At 41.7% G+C, this 18,423-nt stretch overlaps 1 protein-coding gene across 2 annotated transcripts in view; it reads left to right on the top strand.

The window, feature by feature from the left end:
- Window positions 1-18,423, top strand: part of ly75 (lymphocyte antigen 75) — a 151,735-nt gene that overhangs the window by 111,655 nt on the left and 21,657 nt on the right. The window contains exons 23-29 of one of the 2 annotated variants that reach the window (XM_068035268.1): window positions 1,563-1,723; window positions 4,509-4,632; window positions 6,928-7,157; window positions 8,478-8,646; window positions 9,483-9,650; window positions 9,953-10,069; window positions 15,432-15,629. In XM_068035268.1, the coding sequence (XP_067891369.1) occupies window positions 1,563-1,723; window positions 4,509-4,632; window positions 6,928-7,157; window positions 8,478-8,646; window positions 9,483-9,650; window positions 9,953-10,069; window positions 15,432-15,629 (1,167 nt within the window). The remainder of the gene's footprint in view (window positions 1-1,562; window positions 1,724-4,508; window positions 4,633-6,927; window positions 7,158-8,477; window positions 8,647-9,482; window positions 9,651-9,952; window positions 10,070-15,431; window positions 15,630-18,423) is intronic. The other variant, XM_068035269.1, reaches the window with a different exon arrangement.

An 18,423-nucleotide genomic window follows, 5' to 3' on the forward strand; every position in this document is an offset into this window, starting at 1 on the left:
TTGGGCTTATCCAATCAGGAGCAGGGATTGCTATTGCATGCCGGTTTATGGGTACACACTCAATTCTAGGCCTGCATCTTTATCGATGTATCTTCCTAGGACATCATTAATGTTAATACTCTTTTTTTTAAATGCTCAGTTTAATTTCCTATTTAGCTTGTACAGACATGGGAATGGGAAGTGTACGATGAGTTTGTTGTTGTTTCAGCTTTGCATCTTGTGTTTAAATCTGGCCAGACTAATGACATGATGGTCTCTTCACAGTACTTTTCTTCGGATTCAATTTAAAATGAATATGGACAGTGTCCTGGTAATTCCTAGTAGTCACAAATCCACAATGAGAGTAACTGGAAATGCATCCCGTTGAAGTTCCATATTCTAGCACTTAAATCCCTTTGTTCAATCAATTCTAAAATTCCCCAGTAGATGTTGGGGTTCACTATTTTCAGGATGGTATGAAACAGGGCGTTAATGCACTATATCTACTTGTTCTGCATAACAGTAATATTGTGCCAGCCTTGGCTCATTAGCAGTACTCTGAGGTTGCTTCAACTAAAGAGCGTGCTAAGAGGGAAGCAGCAAGTGTGTAGAATGGGGAAGTGCTCTTGTGTAAGATTGTGGCTGCAAAGAGAAAAGATGGACGTGATTATAAGAGGGAAAGGCCTTGCAGTTGTGACCTACGTAAACCAGACTGCTATTCATGACTGTTGAGCAGCAAGTGAGTTTGAGATTGTAACGAGAGAGAGCTGCTGCCCTGACCCTCCTAAGAGCAATGAAGAAATATGCAGTGGATGGGGCAGGGTGGGGGTTGGGGGGGAGGAGGATGGAGTGAGTCATGCAGAAAGTAGGGGATGTTGCAAAAAAACTGCTTTGGAAAGGTTTAACTCATATAAATGGAGAAAGCAAGACCTACGTGTATTCTTGCTGTTCTAGTCAAGTCATTGAACCTCTGCACACTGAACCCAAGATAATCCTGTGGGCACCCACCTCCTCAACAATCTCATTTTAGGCCTGTTGCTGTGATTGTTTTGGTATCCTTATGCTATCTTTCTGCGGCAGTGCCTCTACTATGGCATCACTGAATCTAAAAGTTTGAGCCTTCAACATTCTGTATATGCTGCAAGCAAGTGAAGAAACAGCAGAATTTGCTCTTCATGGGGCCACTGAACTAAAAGCTAATGCTGAAAAATCACAATTAAAAAAAAAAACAAATTAAAGTTCTTGTCCTCCTGAAACAATACCAATTTCTGATAAATCAGGAGCACCCTTGACAGGGTGCCTCATCATGTCTTTAAGAAGTGTACTGATTCCTTATGTTGAATGTTGGGCAGCAATGCTATCTCCTAATTGGGTCAATCCCACTGCCTGGGCGTCTTGACAAGTGCCATGCAATAAGGCCTAGTTAGTGTCTCAAAATTGCTCCAGGTGAAAACCTACCCCATTATTATCTTCACAAGAGATGGGTGGGACGGAAGAGGAAAGAAAACTGTCAATAACCATTATTTTTGTTTCTGTATTGATTTGATGTTGAATTCTTAAATCTGCACCTTTCTGTTCAACAGATTTTATTGTATCTCATTTATCGTCACTGCCACGCAAAATTTGGCTTGGTATGCAGGCCTCAAGTAGAGTTGGAAGCAACAAGTGGGTATCAGGAAGACCGGTTAACTACACAAATTGGCAGCCATCATTTGAGATGGAAGTGGATATGCTAGATATTGATGTAAGTCAAAATATTTATATAGTTTTTTAAATTCTTTGGAGTTAAAATGTGGTTTTATTGCTTTGTGTCTAGCCATGAGTGCATTTGGATTGCATCGCAGACTTTTGCCAATTCTTTTATAAAATGAGCGATATGACTTTCTACAATAGGAATTCCTCAGGGTAATGTCCTAGGCCCAACCATCTTCAGCTGCTTCATCAATGACCTTCCTTCAGTCATAAGGTCAGAATTGCAGATATTCACTGTGCGCTGTTCAGCACCATTCGTGACTCCTCGGATACTGAAGCAGCCCATGTAGAAATACAGAAAGACCTGGACAATATCCAGGCTTGGGCTGATAAGTGGTAAGTAACATCCCCACCACACAAGTGCCAGGCAATGACCATCTCAAACAAGAGAGAATCTAACGATCTTCCCTTGACATTCAATGGCATTACGATTGCTGAATCCCCCACGATCAACATCTTCGGGGTTACCATTGACCAGAAACTGAACTGGAGTGGCCATATAAATACCATGGCTACAAGAGCAGGTCTAAGGCTGGGAATTCTGCCATGAGTAATTGACCTGATTCCCCAAAGTCTGTCCACATCTACAAGGCACAAGTCAGGAGTGTGATGGAATACTCTCCACTTGCCTGGATGGGTGCAGCTCCAACAACACTCAAGAAGCTCGACACCATCCAGCACAAAGCAGCCCACTTGATAGGCACCCCATACACAAACATTCACTCTCTCCACCACCGATGCACAGTGCCAGTAGTCTGTAGCATCTGCAAGATGCACTGCAGCAATGCACCAATATACAATGGATGGTAGTACCCTAGGAAGTACAGAGGGTCAGAGGACCTTGGTGTACTCGTCCATAGATCACTGAAGGCAGCAGCGCAGTTATATAAGATGGTTAAGAAGGCATATGGGATACCTGCCTTTATTAGCCAGTATAAGAGCAGGGAGGTTATGCTGGAGCTGTGTGAAGCGCTGGTTGGACCACAGCTGGAGTACTGTGTATGGTTCTGGGCACCACACTATAGGAAGGATGTGATTGCACTGGAGAGGGTGCAGAGGAGATTCACCAGGATGTTACCTGGGCTGGAGCATTTCAGCTATGAAGATAGACTGAAAAGGCTAGGGTTGTTTCCCTTAGAGCAGAGAAGACTGAGGGGGAACCTGATTGAGGTATACAGAATTATGAGGGGCAATGATAGGATAGATAGGAAGAAACTTTTTCTTAACGGAGGAGTCAATGACCAGGGGGCATAGATTTAAGGTAAAGGGCAGGAGATTTAGAGGGGATTTAAGGAAAACTTTTTTCACCCAGAGGGTGGTTGGAATCTGGAACACATTGCCTGAACGGATGGTAGGGGCAGGAACCCTCAACATTTAAGAAGTATTTAGATGAGCACTTGAAACACCATTGCATACAAGGCTATGGGCCAAGTGCTGGAAAATGGGATTAGAATAGATAGGTGCTTGATGGCCGGCACGGACACGATGGGCCGCAGGGCCTGTTTCTGTGCTGTATAACTCTATGACTCTAATATTCTATTCTCTGTGAGTAACTGGGCCTAATAGGTCCCAGAACATGTCTCTTGAGTTGTACTGAGTTAATTAATCTTTCCACTCCGAAACTTTTTTAACAAATATCTTTCTACTGTTCATACACAATCATAAGAACATAAGAAATAGCAGGATGATCAACTTTGAGACCAGTCTTATCATCACCCAAGAAACACATGCATATTTTCTGGACCACTGAAGAATGGGAACTGCTCCCTACCTTTCTTTTCCTAGTCAGGGATAGTGAAACCAATTCTACTGCTCCAAGTTTACTCCAGCTGAAATCTGCAAACTCAGCGCAACTAAGTTTCAAATTACGGATTCTCCTGACCTGCTTTGTAGAGTGCCATACAGGAATGGTGTTCCTGTAACAATCTAATCTTTAAACAGAATAGGTAGCAGAGGAACTTCTATATTTTAATATCGATACCTGCTTTTCCCAGAGAACATGTTTTTTCTAGCTTGTGATTGACAATAAAGTAAGTGTTGCCTCTATTTGATAGCTTACAATGTTTGTGCTAAATCTACATGTATAGCAACACAGATTAAGCATGAAATAGTTGTGACCTACTTAATCTCTGTCCAATATGGTACAATCTCCACTGAGCTCCACCCATAATAATGGACTATGTTGTATGCCATGTGCATACCAGACCTACCTAGTAGTATGAAAGTGGTGCTTCAGTTCACTAGACTCGTGTCAGTAAGTTGCTATCAAACTTTGCAATCAATACATGCTGGCATTATCCAGTGGTGCTTCAGACTTTAGAGAACAGAAATATCCCATATATACAGCAAGTTGTTCTGTTTAATGCACTTCATTTGTGGTAACTAAGTAATTGCAGTGGAAGCAGAAGATACTGACTAGTTATCAGTGAGAGCTGACCTGGTATACTCTGATGATTTGTAAAAATTGCATACACTGAACTTAAATAAAAAGGGAACGTGCTGGAAATACACAGCAGTTCTTTTTGTTCAGTATATGTGAAGAGAAAACAGTTTCATGTTTCAGATATAGACCCTTCAGCTTGCTCATCTTTATTTCAGATTTCTACCATTTGTAGTTTTTTTAATGCTGAATTTGCTGTAACGCTAGTTTAAAAATATTGGGCTGTAGCAAAAATATCCTGTTAGAGCTTAAACAGGTCAATTACTTTACAACAAAATATCAGAAATTGCATATTTTTAATGAGAAGTTATATCCTATTCATGTGATTTGTTTTTAGTTCTTTAATTTAGAAAAACATTGCGCTCTTCTACTAAATGACCCGGGCACACCATTTGTTGGAAAATGGGATTTTGCAGCTTGTGATGATAAGCAGTTCATTGCTGTGTGCCAGAAACCTCGAGGTAATATCTGAAGTATTTTCTTTCTATAAATTATTTCCAGTTTAGTTCCAACCTCTATTATAAATAGTGGTATAAAAACTGACAGCATATTCTTTTTCAGCAATATGCTCTTCATTTCAACTAAAAGAACACGCATTTTATTTTCCAGTGACTCCCACTAGTTTGTGGGAGAATTGGGATTGATTTCCTTCCAGATAATCTCAAAGAACAAAGAACAGTACAGCACAGGAACAGGCCATTCGGCCCTCCAAGCCTGCGCTGATCTTGATGCCTGTCTAAACTAAAACCTTCTGCACTTCCGGGGACCGTATCCCTCTATTCCCATCCTAATCATGTATTTGTCAAGATGCCTCTTCAACATCGCTATCGTACCTGCTTTCACCACCTCCCCCGGCAGCAAGTTCCAGGCACTCACCACCCTCTGTGTAAAGAACTTGCCTCGCACATCCCCTCTCATTTGGCACATTTACATTCAGAGCTATGAAAGTACAAGCAATGAGTGGCTATAAACTTGATTAAATTTCTACCTCTGTAACAGTGGAAATGTAAACATTATTAGCTGACTGTGTCAGCCATGGCTCAGTTGGTAGCACTCTTGCCTCTGAGTCAGAAGGTTGTAGCTTCCAGGACTTGAGCACAACAATCTCAGCCTAGTATTGAGGGAGTGCGGCACTGTCAGAGGTGCTGTCTTTCAAGTTGAGACCTTAAACCAAGATCCCATCTGCTCCCTCAGGTGGATATAAAAGATCCTATGGCATTATTTCAAAGAAGAACAGGTGAGTTATCCCCAGTGCCCTGGCCAACTGGTCATTATCACATTGCTGTTTGTGGGAGTTTGCTGTGTGCAAATAAGCTGCAGTATTCCTTACACTACATGTGACTAAAAGGTACTTAATTGGTTGTAAAGCGTTTTGAGATGTCAGGTGGCTGTGAATGACGCTGTATAAATACACGTCTGTCTTGTAAATTGGATGAGATTAATTTTTTTCCATCTAGATATTAAGACTTGAGCCATGATCAGTCCCCACTACATACCTTTGCCACTGATATTCTTCCCCTCCCTTGCCCCTATTTCAGGCTGAACCAGACTGTTTACAACCTTGGTGCCCTTCTGGAACCCAAGTTGAATGTGCATCCCCATATCTTCTCCAGCACAAAGATGACCTGCCTCTGCCCCTACCTCAGCCTTTCTGCCACTGAAATGTTTAGTCATACCTTTGTAACCACCAGACATAATTATTCCAATGCTTTCCAAGCCAGTTCCCCATCTTCCATCTTCTGTTAACTTCAGATCATCTAAAACTTGGGCTGTATTCAATCCTGTACCAAGCCCTGCTCACCCATTGCCCCTTTCCTCACTGCATGTGTTGGTTCCCCACCTCTCACTGCCTCAAATTAAAATTCCCATCCCCATGTTTTAAATTCTTTCATGTTCTCACTCCTCCCTATGTCTGTAACCTCCTTCATGCCAGCCCCCTGCCCTTCAAACCTACAATGGGTAGATGATTCACTCTTCCAGGTTACCACTCAGCCAGCAACGTTTAAAATTACACCATTGTCTCTGTTTTCAAATAGTCAGATTCCAGACCTGATAATGAAGGAGAGAACTAAACAGGAAAATATAAACACTAGGAAAGGGAAGAGGTGATGAGCATTTGAAGCAGATGATACAGGGCTATGGAGGGAGAGAATAAAGCATTGGGATTAGTTTTGAATTGCTCTAGAAAAGAATTAGTACAGGCACTATGGGTCAAATGACCTCATTCTGTGCTGTTAGCTTCTATGGTTCTAAATAATAAATTGTATTCTCATACAGTGCTGCTTTTTGTAATGTGATAAGCCCGTTAATTTTCTTGATCAGATTTTAAACTCAATCAAAGGTCAGAAGGACCAACAGAATATGTCTTGTATGTTTAAAAGTGTGATTCCTAAAGTAAATTAGAAGGATTTGTTTGTTTGAGGTTTCTGTATAAATTGGAAGTGATTGGCCATCTTTTCTTCTTTTCATTGTGTGACACAAAAATGTGCAGGTTGCACCTTTAAATGTGGTAAATATAACCTGAAACTATAATGCAGATGAATAGGGCCTCTAATTGGGATAAATAAATTGCACCTTCAGCATCTTGGAGTTTATTTCATTGGAGTCCAAGCACACAAAATCGTGCTTTTTGAAAAATTAAACGGTTATAGGCTACATTGCCAGTGTTATTAACTTGCACCTTGAGCAATTTTGTAATCTATGCATTAACTATTTATTTAAGCAGTCACTAACTTTTTTCCATATATTTTCTTTAGAACATTCCATCAATGAAACGGTCGCTCAGCCTTTAAATGACACCTTGCATTTTCTCAACCATACCTATATCATAATCAAGAAGAAATTAACTTGGGAAGAAGCACTAACTGAGTGCCAGAAGAATGGTAACAAGTTGGTTAGCATCACTGAACCCTACCATCAGTCTTTCCTCACCGTTACTGTAAACACTCTTGGGTATCAAGTATGGATCGGACTGTACAGTCAAGATGTATGTTCCTATTGTATAATTCCTACTAATTTTTTGAATGGGGAAGGTAGCTTGGATTTTAATGGAGCTAAAGAAGAGCATAATGAATACTCACTGCAGTCTATTTCTTGCTGAATTAATAAAGGCCATGGGGCTCAAAACAAATAGAAAAAAACTAACAATGCAGAAATAAATTTGTATATGTAGCTGTGAAGTCATCACAAGTACATCACAAACCAAAAATTCCCCAATTAAGATAAAATATACTTCGATAACTTTTTAGCTTCCATCATTATTATAATACATTGGTGTTTCTTGCAACCTTTAGTTAGTGGTTTCTACATGTGCATATAATTGACATCAGACTTGTTTGCATCTTTGCAAAGTATCCTTAACCATGATGCTCCCATATATATTGCCATTGATCGCTGGAGCCCTGTATACAAAGCAGTGTTGTGTGACCAGTTTGTAAGCAGCAGTTGGTTACATTCAGCTTAAAGATGACTTTTAATCATTTTTTGAGGACATTAATAGCTTTATATAAAAGTAGTTGTTACATATTGTAGTGCGTCCAGTGTGGGGGAAGCATAGTCTATGATGCCTCCACATATATCACAACGGTATTCACAATTATTTTGTTCAACCCACTCTGAAAGATATTAACCCCCCCCCCCCCCAAAAAAAATGTATTAACTTAAATCTGTTGGATCATTGAAGGCATAAAGTGTGAATTATGATGCTAGTCAAGTGTACTACATGTTAATTGTATAGAATGTGCAGTATGATTGAAGTTCATTGAACCCATTCTCCCTTTTCTTCTGCTGCAAATAATTGGCTTATTTTTTAAAAAGCCTAGAACATTTAAAGCTATTTTAAACCGATCTTCTCAGTTCTCAACTCAGCTAGGCTGTTTGGGAAGATGTCCATAAGGCAAGCTTCTTGATGAGATTGTGATGAAACCCCAATACTTCCATGTCTCCTGTACTCGCAGTTGAATATGACAAACTGCTCCTTCTAAAACTGAATCGCAGCCCAGTACACAGCTGCCATCAAAGGGACATTGTTTGGATCTATGGCTACAATGCTATAGTGCCAATTTCCCAATCCACATTCTCTCAAATTCAGGTTCCCTGCTAAAGGTCTAGGATTGGTTAATTTATTCTCTGTTTAGCGAACCATGAAATCCAATTATTGGTCTGCACTTCCAGAATTGAGGAAAACAACCAGTAAACTGCTTGTATGTGATCTCTGTAGGTGTCTCTAGGTGCATGTGTAAACTGTGGATGTCTTGAATATGTTCGTTTGTGATGTGCAATGTAATGTTTTTGTTTTCAATATCAGGATGGGTTACACTTTCGTTGGTCAGATGGAAGACACACAGTATATAGTCACTGGAGCAGAGAAGATTCTGCGCCTACAGATAATTGTGTGTACATGGCTGTTGATGGGTTCTGGAGAACTTTGGGTTGTGATTCAGTTTTAGAAGGAGCTATTTGCCATGTTCAACAAAGTAAGTATCCCACCTGATTTCAAAATATTTGCTATACTTATGCCTGAGGGAATGCTTGACTGCCAGAAGTGCTATCCTTCAGATGTGATGTGAAAGTTAACACCCAGTCTGTCCTCTTGGGTGGATGTAAACAATTCCCTAGTACTATTTGAAGAACAGTGGAGTTCTCATTTATGGTTAATATATATCCCCAACCAACATCACTGAAATAGATGATCTAATCATTTATTTCTATGCTGGTTGTGGTATCTTACTATGTAAAAATTGGCTGTTTGTTCCTACATTCCAAGAGTAATTGTACTACGTTAGTGTTTAATAGCTGCAAAGTACTTTGGGACGTCCTGAGGATATGAAACATTTTATATAAATGCAAGTTCTTTTTTCTTTCTTGGGATCAGCAAAAAGCAACACATTTATATAGTGCTTTTAACATAGTAAACTGTCTCAAGATGCATCACAGTGGAGAAATGGACATTGAGCAACAAGAGAGTTGAGAAATGGCAAAGCATGACAAAGATTTTGAGGATATAGACAGAAGCAATAACGCAGAAGGGTTTAAGGGAGAGACTTCCAGAGGGAGTGAGATGCGTAGGAAGTCTGAATCGGGGGATCAAAAGGCTTGTGATGAAGCGTGGAACTGGTGGAAATTGTTGCAGTGGAAGGGGTAGGTGAAGCAGCAGACAGATTTGTAAATCAGGACAAGGATTTTAAATTCAGTGTTTTGAAGTAACAATATTCATGTAGTGATGGATTATTTTGTCTCTGCTTCTTGTGTAATCAATTCGGAACAAAACCAGTAGATTGCATATTTTAAAATGTGTACTTCAATTTGGCAGAAGAATTAGCACCCAAAAAGCCTGATGTTGAAACCGTGAGCTGCCCTCATACGTTTCAAGGAGCATTATGGATACCGTTCAGAAATAACTGTTACACCTTTCTACTTAATGCTGAAAAGCCTGGGTTTTTCAGAGAGAGTATTGTCCACAGCATGTGCAAGAACTTGGGTAAGAATTATTCTGTATATCTGTTGCCAGTTGTAAATTCTGTAGCTTGCTTTATCAGGAGTTCTCGCCAGTAGGTTCTCCATACATATTAAAAGTAGTTATATCTTCAAGTGACCTTTTTATGCAATATGCTTTAAAATCTATTTTTAATATGTACAGTTGCTGAGATGTGAAATATAATGTAACCAGCTGTTTCTTTAAACCCTAGTTTTCCTTTGAGTAAATGAATTAGAAACTCGTAGCATGGATGCATTTTAACCAGGTGGAAGGTAACATTTATGCAAATATTTTTTGACAAACAGATCCAAAATCCAATATTTTGACTATTAGAAGTGAAGAAGAGAACAACTTTGTCACAGAACAACTTAAAATCCACAGTTATCTATTTAAATGGGTGTGGCTAAGTGTTCAATATGATGGTAAGTAATACACAATGTCTAACTCCTGGTTTATATAGTCAGAATTCATCTGTTGGTGCTGGATTCATGATAGGCGTGTGTTCCTCAAGTTATCCTTGGATATATAACATTGTCAGCATTTCTTCCCCATGTTGGATGGATTGTAATTTGTTTAAACATTTATTTCTTTGAGAAATGCAAAGATAATGTGTAATAAACTGATCTAGAATCTAATTTGTCACTTACTAATTATGATTACAAAATTAATTTGAAATTTCTCCTGATATTACAACTGTTGAACAATCTTGCATAAGTTCAAATAGTTGCCATTTGTTAATTATGTAGTTTGGCTAGAAGACCATCTTAATGGTGTCAAGATAACGTGCAGTTTCTTCTAACATACTAAAAGTTTGATAAAATCATCGAAAGATGGAATTTAAAATTAGGTTTATTCATGCTGCTGATCTTCATTTTTATTTGTCGTGGCATTCCCACCAATCACTGAGCCAGAGCATTGGGGTGAAGAATTGCAGCCAACAGTTCAATCATGTTAACTGCATCATTCCAGGAAAAGAGACCTTTTATCATCTTTAGCTTCAACCTGCACTTCAGAAAACTCTAATTATGGGACAATGTTGGAGAACAGCGGGCTTAACACTAACACTTTCTCCCATTTCCCTCTGGTAAACATTTTCTGCAATCAGTCACCAATTAGGTGACTGTCTAATTGAAATTAAACAGTTATAAATTCTCACATTATAGGGATTAAATCCTGTGTTACAATAACAACAGTTTTATTAGCATGAAGGCCTTTCAAACTGCATAACAACATTGATTTCCAAAAGGTGTTCGATAAGGTGCCACACAAAAGGTTAATACACAAGATAACATTTTTAGTCCATTAACACCCTATCTGGACTAATGCTTTGTCTTTCAACCCACCATTAACATATTGTTTGCCTTTGGTCCACGACCTTCTGGTGAGCTATTCTGTGACCTTGACCTATTTACACCTTCGCCTTTGTTATCTCTTGCCCCACCCCTGCTTTACTTGCTTATAACCTTTTACATTTCTAATATTTGCTAGTTCTGAAGAAGGGTCACTGACCTGAAACGTTAACTCTGCTTCTCTCTCCACAGATGCTGCCAGACCTGCTGAGTATTTCCAGCATTTCTTGCTTTTATTTCAGATTTCCAGCATCCGCAGTATTTTGCTTTTATTATATAAGAGCTCATGGAGTGGGTAATATACTAGCACAGATGGAGGGTTGGTTAACGAACAGGAAGTACAGAGTAGGGTTAAATGGGGCATTAGTGGAGTCCCACAAGAATCAGTGCTAGAACCACATCTATTTACAATCTGTTAATGACCTGGACGAAGAAACCGTGAGTAATATATCCGTGTTTGGTGATGCAAAGCTTGGCGGAATGTAAGCCATGAGGAGGATACAGAGGCTGCAAAGAGATAAAGGCCAGAATGTTACAGCCCCCAAACAAGCGGGCTGGTGACGGTGGGGGCGGGGGGGGGGGGGGGGTGCGTAAAATTGAGTGGGAGGTGGAGGCCCTTCCCGACCCGACCCCTTCCAATCTCCGCTGCAATTTTACGCAGAGTGGCAGTGGCAAGATATGGCCTGCTTGTCTCAGGTCAATCAAAGCCCTTAAGTGCTCAATTAACTGGCACTTAAGGGCCTACTCCCGCTGCCATGGGTATTTTACCCTTGGCGGCCGGACGGCAAAAGCCTCAAGAACCCCTCCTGGTAAAACCAGATGGCCTTCTTGCAGGCTGGGGGAGGGGCCCTCCTAATCGGGCACCCTGTGCCCCATGGAGGGCTGCCCCTGAAGCCCCAACCGTCCCCAATGCACAACACTCCCCTTGCCTCACTGGGGCCTGGCCAATTGTCCCCAGCGAGGCCCTAAAAACTTACCTGTCTTCCGGGCTGTCCTTCACCTTGCTTGCGATGGCTAGATGTAGTTTCAGCAGTGACCACTGCTCCCGGTAGCACTGCTGGGACTAAGAGCAGCCAGCCTGCTGATTGGCTGGCAGCTCTATTGGGCAGGACATCCTGCCTCAAGGAGGTAGAAGTTCCACCCAAGACCAATTAAAGGCCTGGGGAGTGAAAAATTCCAGCCTGGCTCCCCAGGCCTGGTGGAGGCGGGCTCACCCCTGACTTTTCGGGGTCTTCCGCCCAACGAAAAATTCTAGCCATATACAGGTTAAGCGAGTTAGCAACAAAATAGTAGATGTATAATGTGTGGAAGTGTGAGGTTATTCATTTGGGTAGTAAGAATAGAAAAGCAGCATATTTTTTAAAAAGTGTGAAACTTCTAAATGTTGATGTTCAGATAGACATGGATGTACTCGTACAGAAAGTTAGCATGCAGGTACAGCAAGCAATTAGGAAGACAAATGGCATATTGGCCTTTATTGCAAGTGAATTGGAGTACAAGAATAAGGAGGTCTTGTTACAATTATATAGAGCTTTGAGACCACACTTGGAGTACTGGGTGCAGTTTTAGTCTCCATATCAAAGGAAGGATAAACTTGGTTTTGGAGGCGGTATAGGCAAGGTTGTCTTGATTTTTTTTTTCTTCCTCAAGTTTCTTTTCTATCTTCCCTCATGCTATCTCCGAGCTCATCTAGTCCATGAGACCCACTTCCTGCTCCCTTAACCCAACTTCCCCTCCTGCTTCCCAAGTTCGCCGATATTGTTAACAGTTCTCTTTCTTCAAGTGTTGTCCCTCTCCTTTGAATCTGCCGTCATCACCCCCTCCTCAAAAAAAAACCCTTGACCTGACTGACCTTGCAAATTGCTGCCACATCTCCAACCTCCCTTTCCCCTCAAGTCATTAAACATGATGTTGCCTCCCAAATGCATGTCTGTCTTTCCTGGCACGCCATGTTTGAATCCTTCCAATCAGGTTTCTGCCCAAGCCACTGTACCAAAATAGGGCTTATCAAAGTCACAAATGACCTCCTATGTGACTCTGTGACAATGGTAAACTATCCCTTCTCATCCTTCTCGACCTGTCTGCATCCTTTGGCACAGTTGAGCACATTGTCCTCCTCCATCGTCTTTCCACTGTCGTCCAGCTGGGTGGGACTGCTCTCAGCTGGTTCCGTTCTTATCTTTCAAATCGTAGTCAGAGTATCACTTACAGTAGCTTCTCTTCCCACTCCTGCGCCATTACCTCTGGTGTCCCCCAAGAATCTATCCTTGGGGCCACCCCTTCTATTTCACATCTACATGCAACCCCTCGGTTACATCATCCAAAAGTGCAGTATTTGTTTTCACATGTATGCTGGTTACACCCAGCTCTATCTCACCACCACATCTCGTGGGTCCTCCTATTGTTGCTAATTTATCGGACTGCTCATCTGACATCCAGTACTAGATGAGCAGAAATTTCCTCCAATTAAATATTGGGAAGACTGAAGCCGTAGATGTCTGTTTCCACTCCAAATTCCATTCTCTAGCTACTGACTCCATCCCTCTCCCTGCAATTGTCTGAGACTAAGCCATTCTGTTCACAATCTTGATCTCATATTTGACCCCGAGATGAGCTTCCAACCACATATGCCATGATGTGCCATCACTAAGACTGACCAGTTCCACCTCTGTAAAAGCGCCGACCTTCACCCCTGTTTCAGCTCATCTGTTTCTGAAACTCTCATTCATGCTGGTCTTTTTTCATTCATTTCATGGGATCTGAGCATTGCTGGAAAGGCCAGCATTTGTTGCCCATCTCTAATTGCCCTTGAAAAGGTGGTGATGAATTGCCGCCTTGTTCATCTGGTGTGGATATACCCACAGTACTGTTACGGAGGGAGTTCCAGGATTTTGATCCAGCGACTGAAGGAATGGAGATACATTTCCAAGTCAGGATGGTGTATGGCTTGGAGGGGCACTTGCAGATGGTAGATTTCCCATACATCTGCTGCCCTTGTCCTTCTAGGCGGTGGAGGTCACGGGTTTGGAAGCTGCTGTTGAAGGAGCCTTGGTGAGTTGCTGCAGTGCAGGTGGTATACACTGCTGCCACTGTGCATCGGTGGTGGAGGGAGTGAATGTTGAAGGTTGTGGATGGGGTGCTGCTCAAGTGGGTTGGTTTGTCCTGGATAGTGTTGAGCTTCTTGAGTGTTGTTGGAGCTCAACTCATCCAGGCAAGTAGAGAGTATTCCATCATACTCCTGACTTGTGCTTTGTAGATGGTGAACATGCTTTGGGGAGTCGGGAGGTGGGTTACTTGCCGCAGAATTCCCAGCCTCTGACTTGCTCATGTAGCTACAGTATTTATTTGGCTGCTCCTGTTCAGTTTCTGGTCAATAATAAACCCCAGGATGTCTCCCACATTGTACCCTACATAAACTTGTCATCCAAAACTCTGCTGCTCATGTCTTAACTAACACGAAGTCGCATTCACCTCTGTGGTTACTGACTTACATTGGCTCCCAGTCAAGCAACTTCTTGATTTTAAAATTCTCATCCTTGTTTCCAAATCCCTCCATGGCATTGCTCCTCACTATCTTTGTAATCTCCTTCAGCCCCACAATCCTCAGATATCCACATTCATCAAAATGTGGCTTCTTGAGCATCCCTGATTTTTAATTGCTCCACCATTGGTGGCCATGCATTCAGCTGCCTAGGCCCTAAACTCTGAATTCCCTCCCTACACTTCTTGCCTCTCTACCTCACTTTCTTCCTTTTAAGGCACTCCCTAAAACCTAACTCTTAGGCCAGATAACCAAAAGCTTGACCAAATATCTCCTTGTGGCTCAGTGTCAATTGTTTTTATAATGCTCCTCTGAAGTGCCTTGAGATATTTTGTTACATTAAGGGCACTATAGAAATATCCGTTGTTGTAAATTGGTTTCTGGGATGAGAGGGTTGCCCTATGATGAAAGGCTGAGTAAAGTGTGCCTGTACTCTGGAGTTTAGAAGAATGAGAGGTGACTTCATTGAAACATACAAGATTCTGAAGGGGCTTGACAGGGTAGACAGGGTCTACTGGCTAGAGATCTAGTACATGGGGGCACAGTGTGAGGATAAGGATTGAGGTAAAGAAAAATTTCTTCATTCAGAGGGTTGTGAATCTTTAGAATTCTCTACTCTAGTGGGTTATGGATGCTCCATCATTGAATATGTTCAAGGCTGAGATAGACAGGTTATGGTTTCTCAGGGAATCGAGGGATATGGGGAGGAGGCAGGAAAGTGGAGTTGAGGTCGAAGATAGTATTGAATGACTGAACAGGCTTAATGGCCTACTGCTGCTACTGTTTCTTATGTTCTTTGTTCATATTGCATTGAATTAAAATGCAAAACGTGTTCATAAAATTGCAGGGTTTTTTTGTAGTTCTAGAAAGGTGTAAAAAATTTTTCTGTTTCAGGTAATCATACGATATGGTATGATGGTTCTTACGTGAAATATTCAAACTGGCGCTCTGGAAGGCACAACTTTCAGAATACACAGAACCATTTTCTAGCAGCTGCCCTTGATATGGATGGTTTTTGGTATGTGTTTGGCCATCCTTTCCGGCGTACACAATTGATATTGCAAAGTATTTTTGCTTGTAAAATTGAAAAAGGTAAGAGACTAATTTAACAATCTCTCTTGATCACAGCTAATCCTAGTGATAAAAAGTATTTTTTAATATACTTTATCAGATCCCGAAAGGCATTTAATACCTTTACTAAATGTGACCTTACAGCAACCATAAAGTTTTTTAAAAAACTGAAAAAAACTTTATTTGCAAATCTTTTGTGAAGAATGCACTGTTTTAAAAGGACTGAAACATTATACAATATAAAATACAATGTAGTATTCTTAAGCTGCAGACGTGTGTGTCTTTAAAGCTATAGATCTTGAAATTCAGTTGCTTTGCTAAGGCATAAATTCTAACCCTGCAGCATTATCTGGGAGAAGAGTCAGAATTTGAGACTTGGCTATGCCAGTTTTATGTTCGATTTAAGTTACGCCCCAAATTCTGCTGTTGTGCAAGATTAGCTCACCCTAGCTAAGATGCAGCCATGCAAATGATGGATATTGGTCAGGATGACATCATAAGCCCTAAATTCTGTCACTTAATGATAGGATTCACACATCTAACCTAGGATCAGGAATAGGCCATTTAGCCTCTCGGGACCGTTCTGCCATTTACTGAGATCATGATCAATCTTTATCTTACCTCCATCCATCTACTTTGGCTGTATATCATTTTATACCCTTGCCAACAAAGATAAATCTATCTCCAATTTGAAATTATTAATTGAGCTAGGATCTGTTGCCTTTTGTAGAAGAGAGTTCCACACTTGTACTACACATTGCCTGAAGAAGTATTTCCTTATTTATTACCAGAATAGCCTGTTCCAGTACAGCTATACCACTGGCATCTACCCAGCAATGTGGAAAATTGCCCAGGTATGTCCTGTATATAAAAAGCAGAACAAGGCCAACCCGGCCAATTATGCCCCATCAATCTACTCAAACATCAGTAAAGTGATGGAAGGGGTCGTTGACAGTACTATCAAGCGGCACTTGCTTATCAATAACATGCTCAGTTTGGTTTCTGCCAGAGCCACTCAGTTCCTGACCTCATTACAGCCTTGGTTCAAACATGGACAAAAGAGCTGACCTCTAGGTGAGGTGAGAGTGACTGCCCTTGACATCAAGGTAGCATTTGACTGAGTATGGCATCAAGGAGCTGTAGCAAAACTGGAGTTAATGGGAATTGGGGGGGTGGGGGGGAATCTCTCAGCTGGTTGGAGTCGTACCTAGCCCGAAGGTTGTTGGAGGTCAATCATCTGAGTTCCAAGACATCACTGCAGGAGTTCCTCAGGGTAGTGTCCTCAGCCCAACCATCTTCAGATGCTTCATCAATGACCTTCCTTCAATCATAAGGTCAGAAGTGGGGATGTTCACTGCGCAATGTTCGGCACCATTTGCGACAACTCGTACTGAAGCAGTCCGTGTAGAAATGCAGCAAAACCTGGACAATATCCAGGCTTGGGCTGATATGTGGCAAGTAACATTCACGCCTCATGTGCCAGGCAATGACCATCTCCAACAAGAGAGAATCTAACCATCTCCCCTTGACATTCAATGGCATTACCATCGCTGAAACCCCCACTATCAACATCCTAGGGGTTACCATTGACCAGTAGCCATATAAATACCATGGCTACAAGAGCAGGTCAGAGGCTAGGAAACCTGCGGCGAGTAACTCACCACCTGACTCCCCAAACCCTGTCTCCCATCTACAAGGCAGAAGTCAGGAGTGTGATGGAATACTCTCCACTTGCCTGGATGGGTGCAGCTCCAACAAGAAGCTCGACAACATCCAGGACAAAGCAGCCCGCGTGATTAGCACTCCATTCGCAAACATTCACTCCCTCCACCACCGAAGCACATTGGCAGCAATGTGTACCATCTACAAGATGCACTGCAGCAATACACCAAGGCTCCTTCGACAGCACCTTCCAAACCCGCGACCTCTACCATCTAACAGGGCAAAGGCAGCAGATGTATGGGAACACCACCACGTGCAAGTTCCCCTCCAAGCCACACACCATCCTGACTTGGAACTATATCACCATTCCTTCACTGGAACTCCCTCCCTAATAGCATTGTGGGTGTACCTACCCCACATGGACTGCAGCTGTTCAAGAAGGCAGCTCACCACCACCTTCTCGAATAATTAGGGATGGGCAATAAATGCTGGCCTAGCTAGTGACGCCCACATCCCAGGAACGAATAAAAATAAACTCCGATTTTAAGATCATATTCTCTTGTCCTAGACTCCCCCATCAATGGAAAAAGTTTTTTTTTGTATGTACCTATATTCCTACAAGCCTAGTTTATGTATTCACTCATTCTCTAATCCTTGGTGCATCTGCGCTGCACTGCTTCCAAAGCAAGTATATCCTTTCTAAGATGCAGTGCCCAGAACTGTACACAGGGCTATGTATAAATGTTGCATAACATTTCTCCCCCCCCCCCCCCCCCCCACCCCCCAACCTTATATTCTAGCCCTCTCTTTATAAAGACTAGCATTCCATTAGCCTTTTTGAATTTTTTTTTGTACCTGACTGTCATATTTTAGTGATCTGTGGATGTGGATCCTTAAATCACTTTGGATCTTCACTGCCCTAGCTTTTCACCTTTTAAATAATACTTTGATATATCTTTTTTTGGTCCAAAATGGACGACCTCACACTCATTTACCTGCTTTGAAATCCATCTGCTACAGTTCCACCCACTCAATTTTATGCTCCTGTCTATACTACTTGCATGCCACTATAAAGTAGGGGTGAATTAGAATATCCGCTCAGGAAGACTGATGCTATCTTTCATTGTGCTATTGGTATTAGGACAATCCTCAG

This window comes from Heterodontus francisci, chromosome 7 (assembly GCF_036365525.1).
Source record: "Heterodontus francisci isolate sHetFra1 chromosome 7, sHetFra1.hap1, whole genome shotgun sequence".
NCBI lineage: Eukaryota > Metazoa > Chordata > Chondrichthyes > Heterodontiformes > Heterodontidae > Heterodontus > Heterodontus francisci.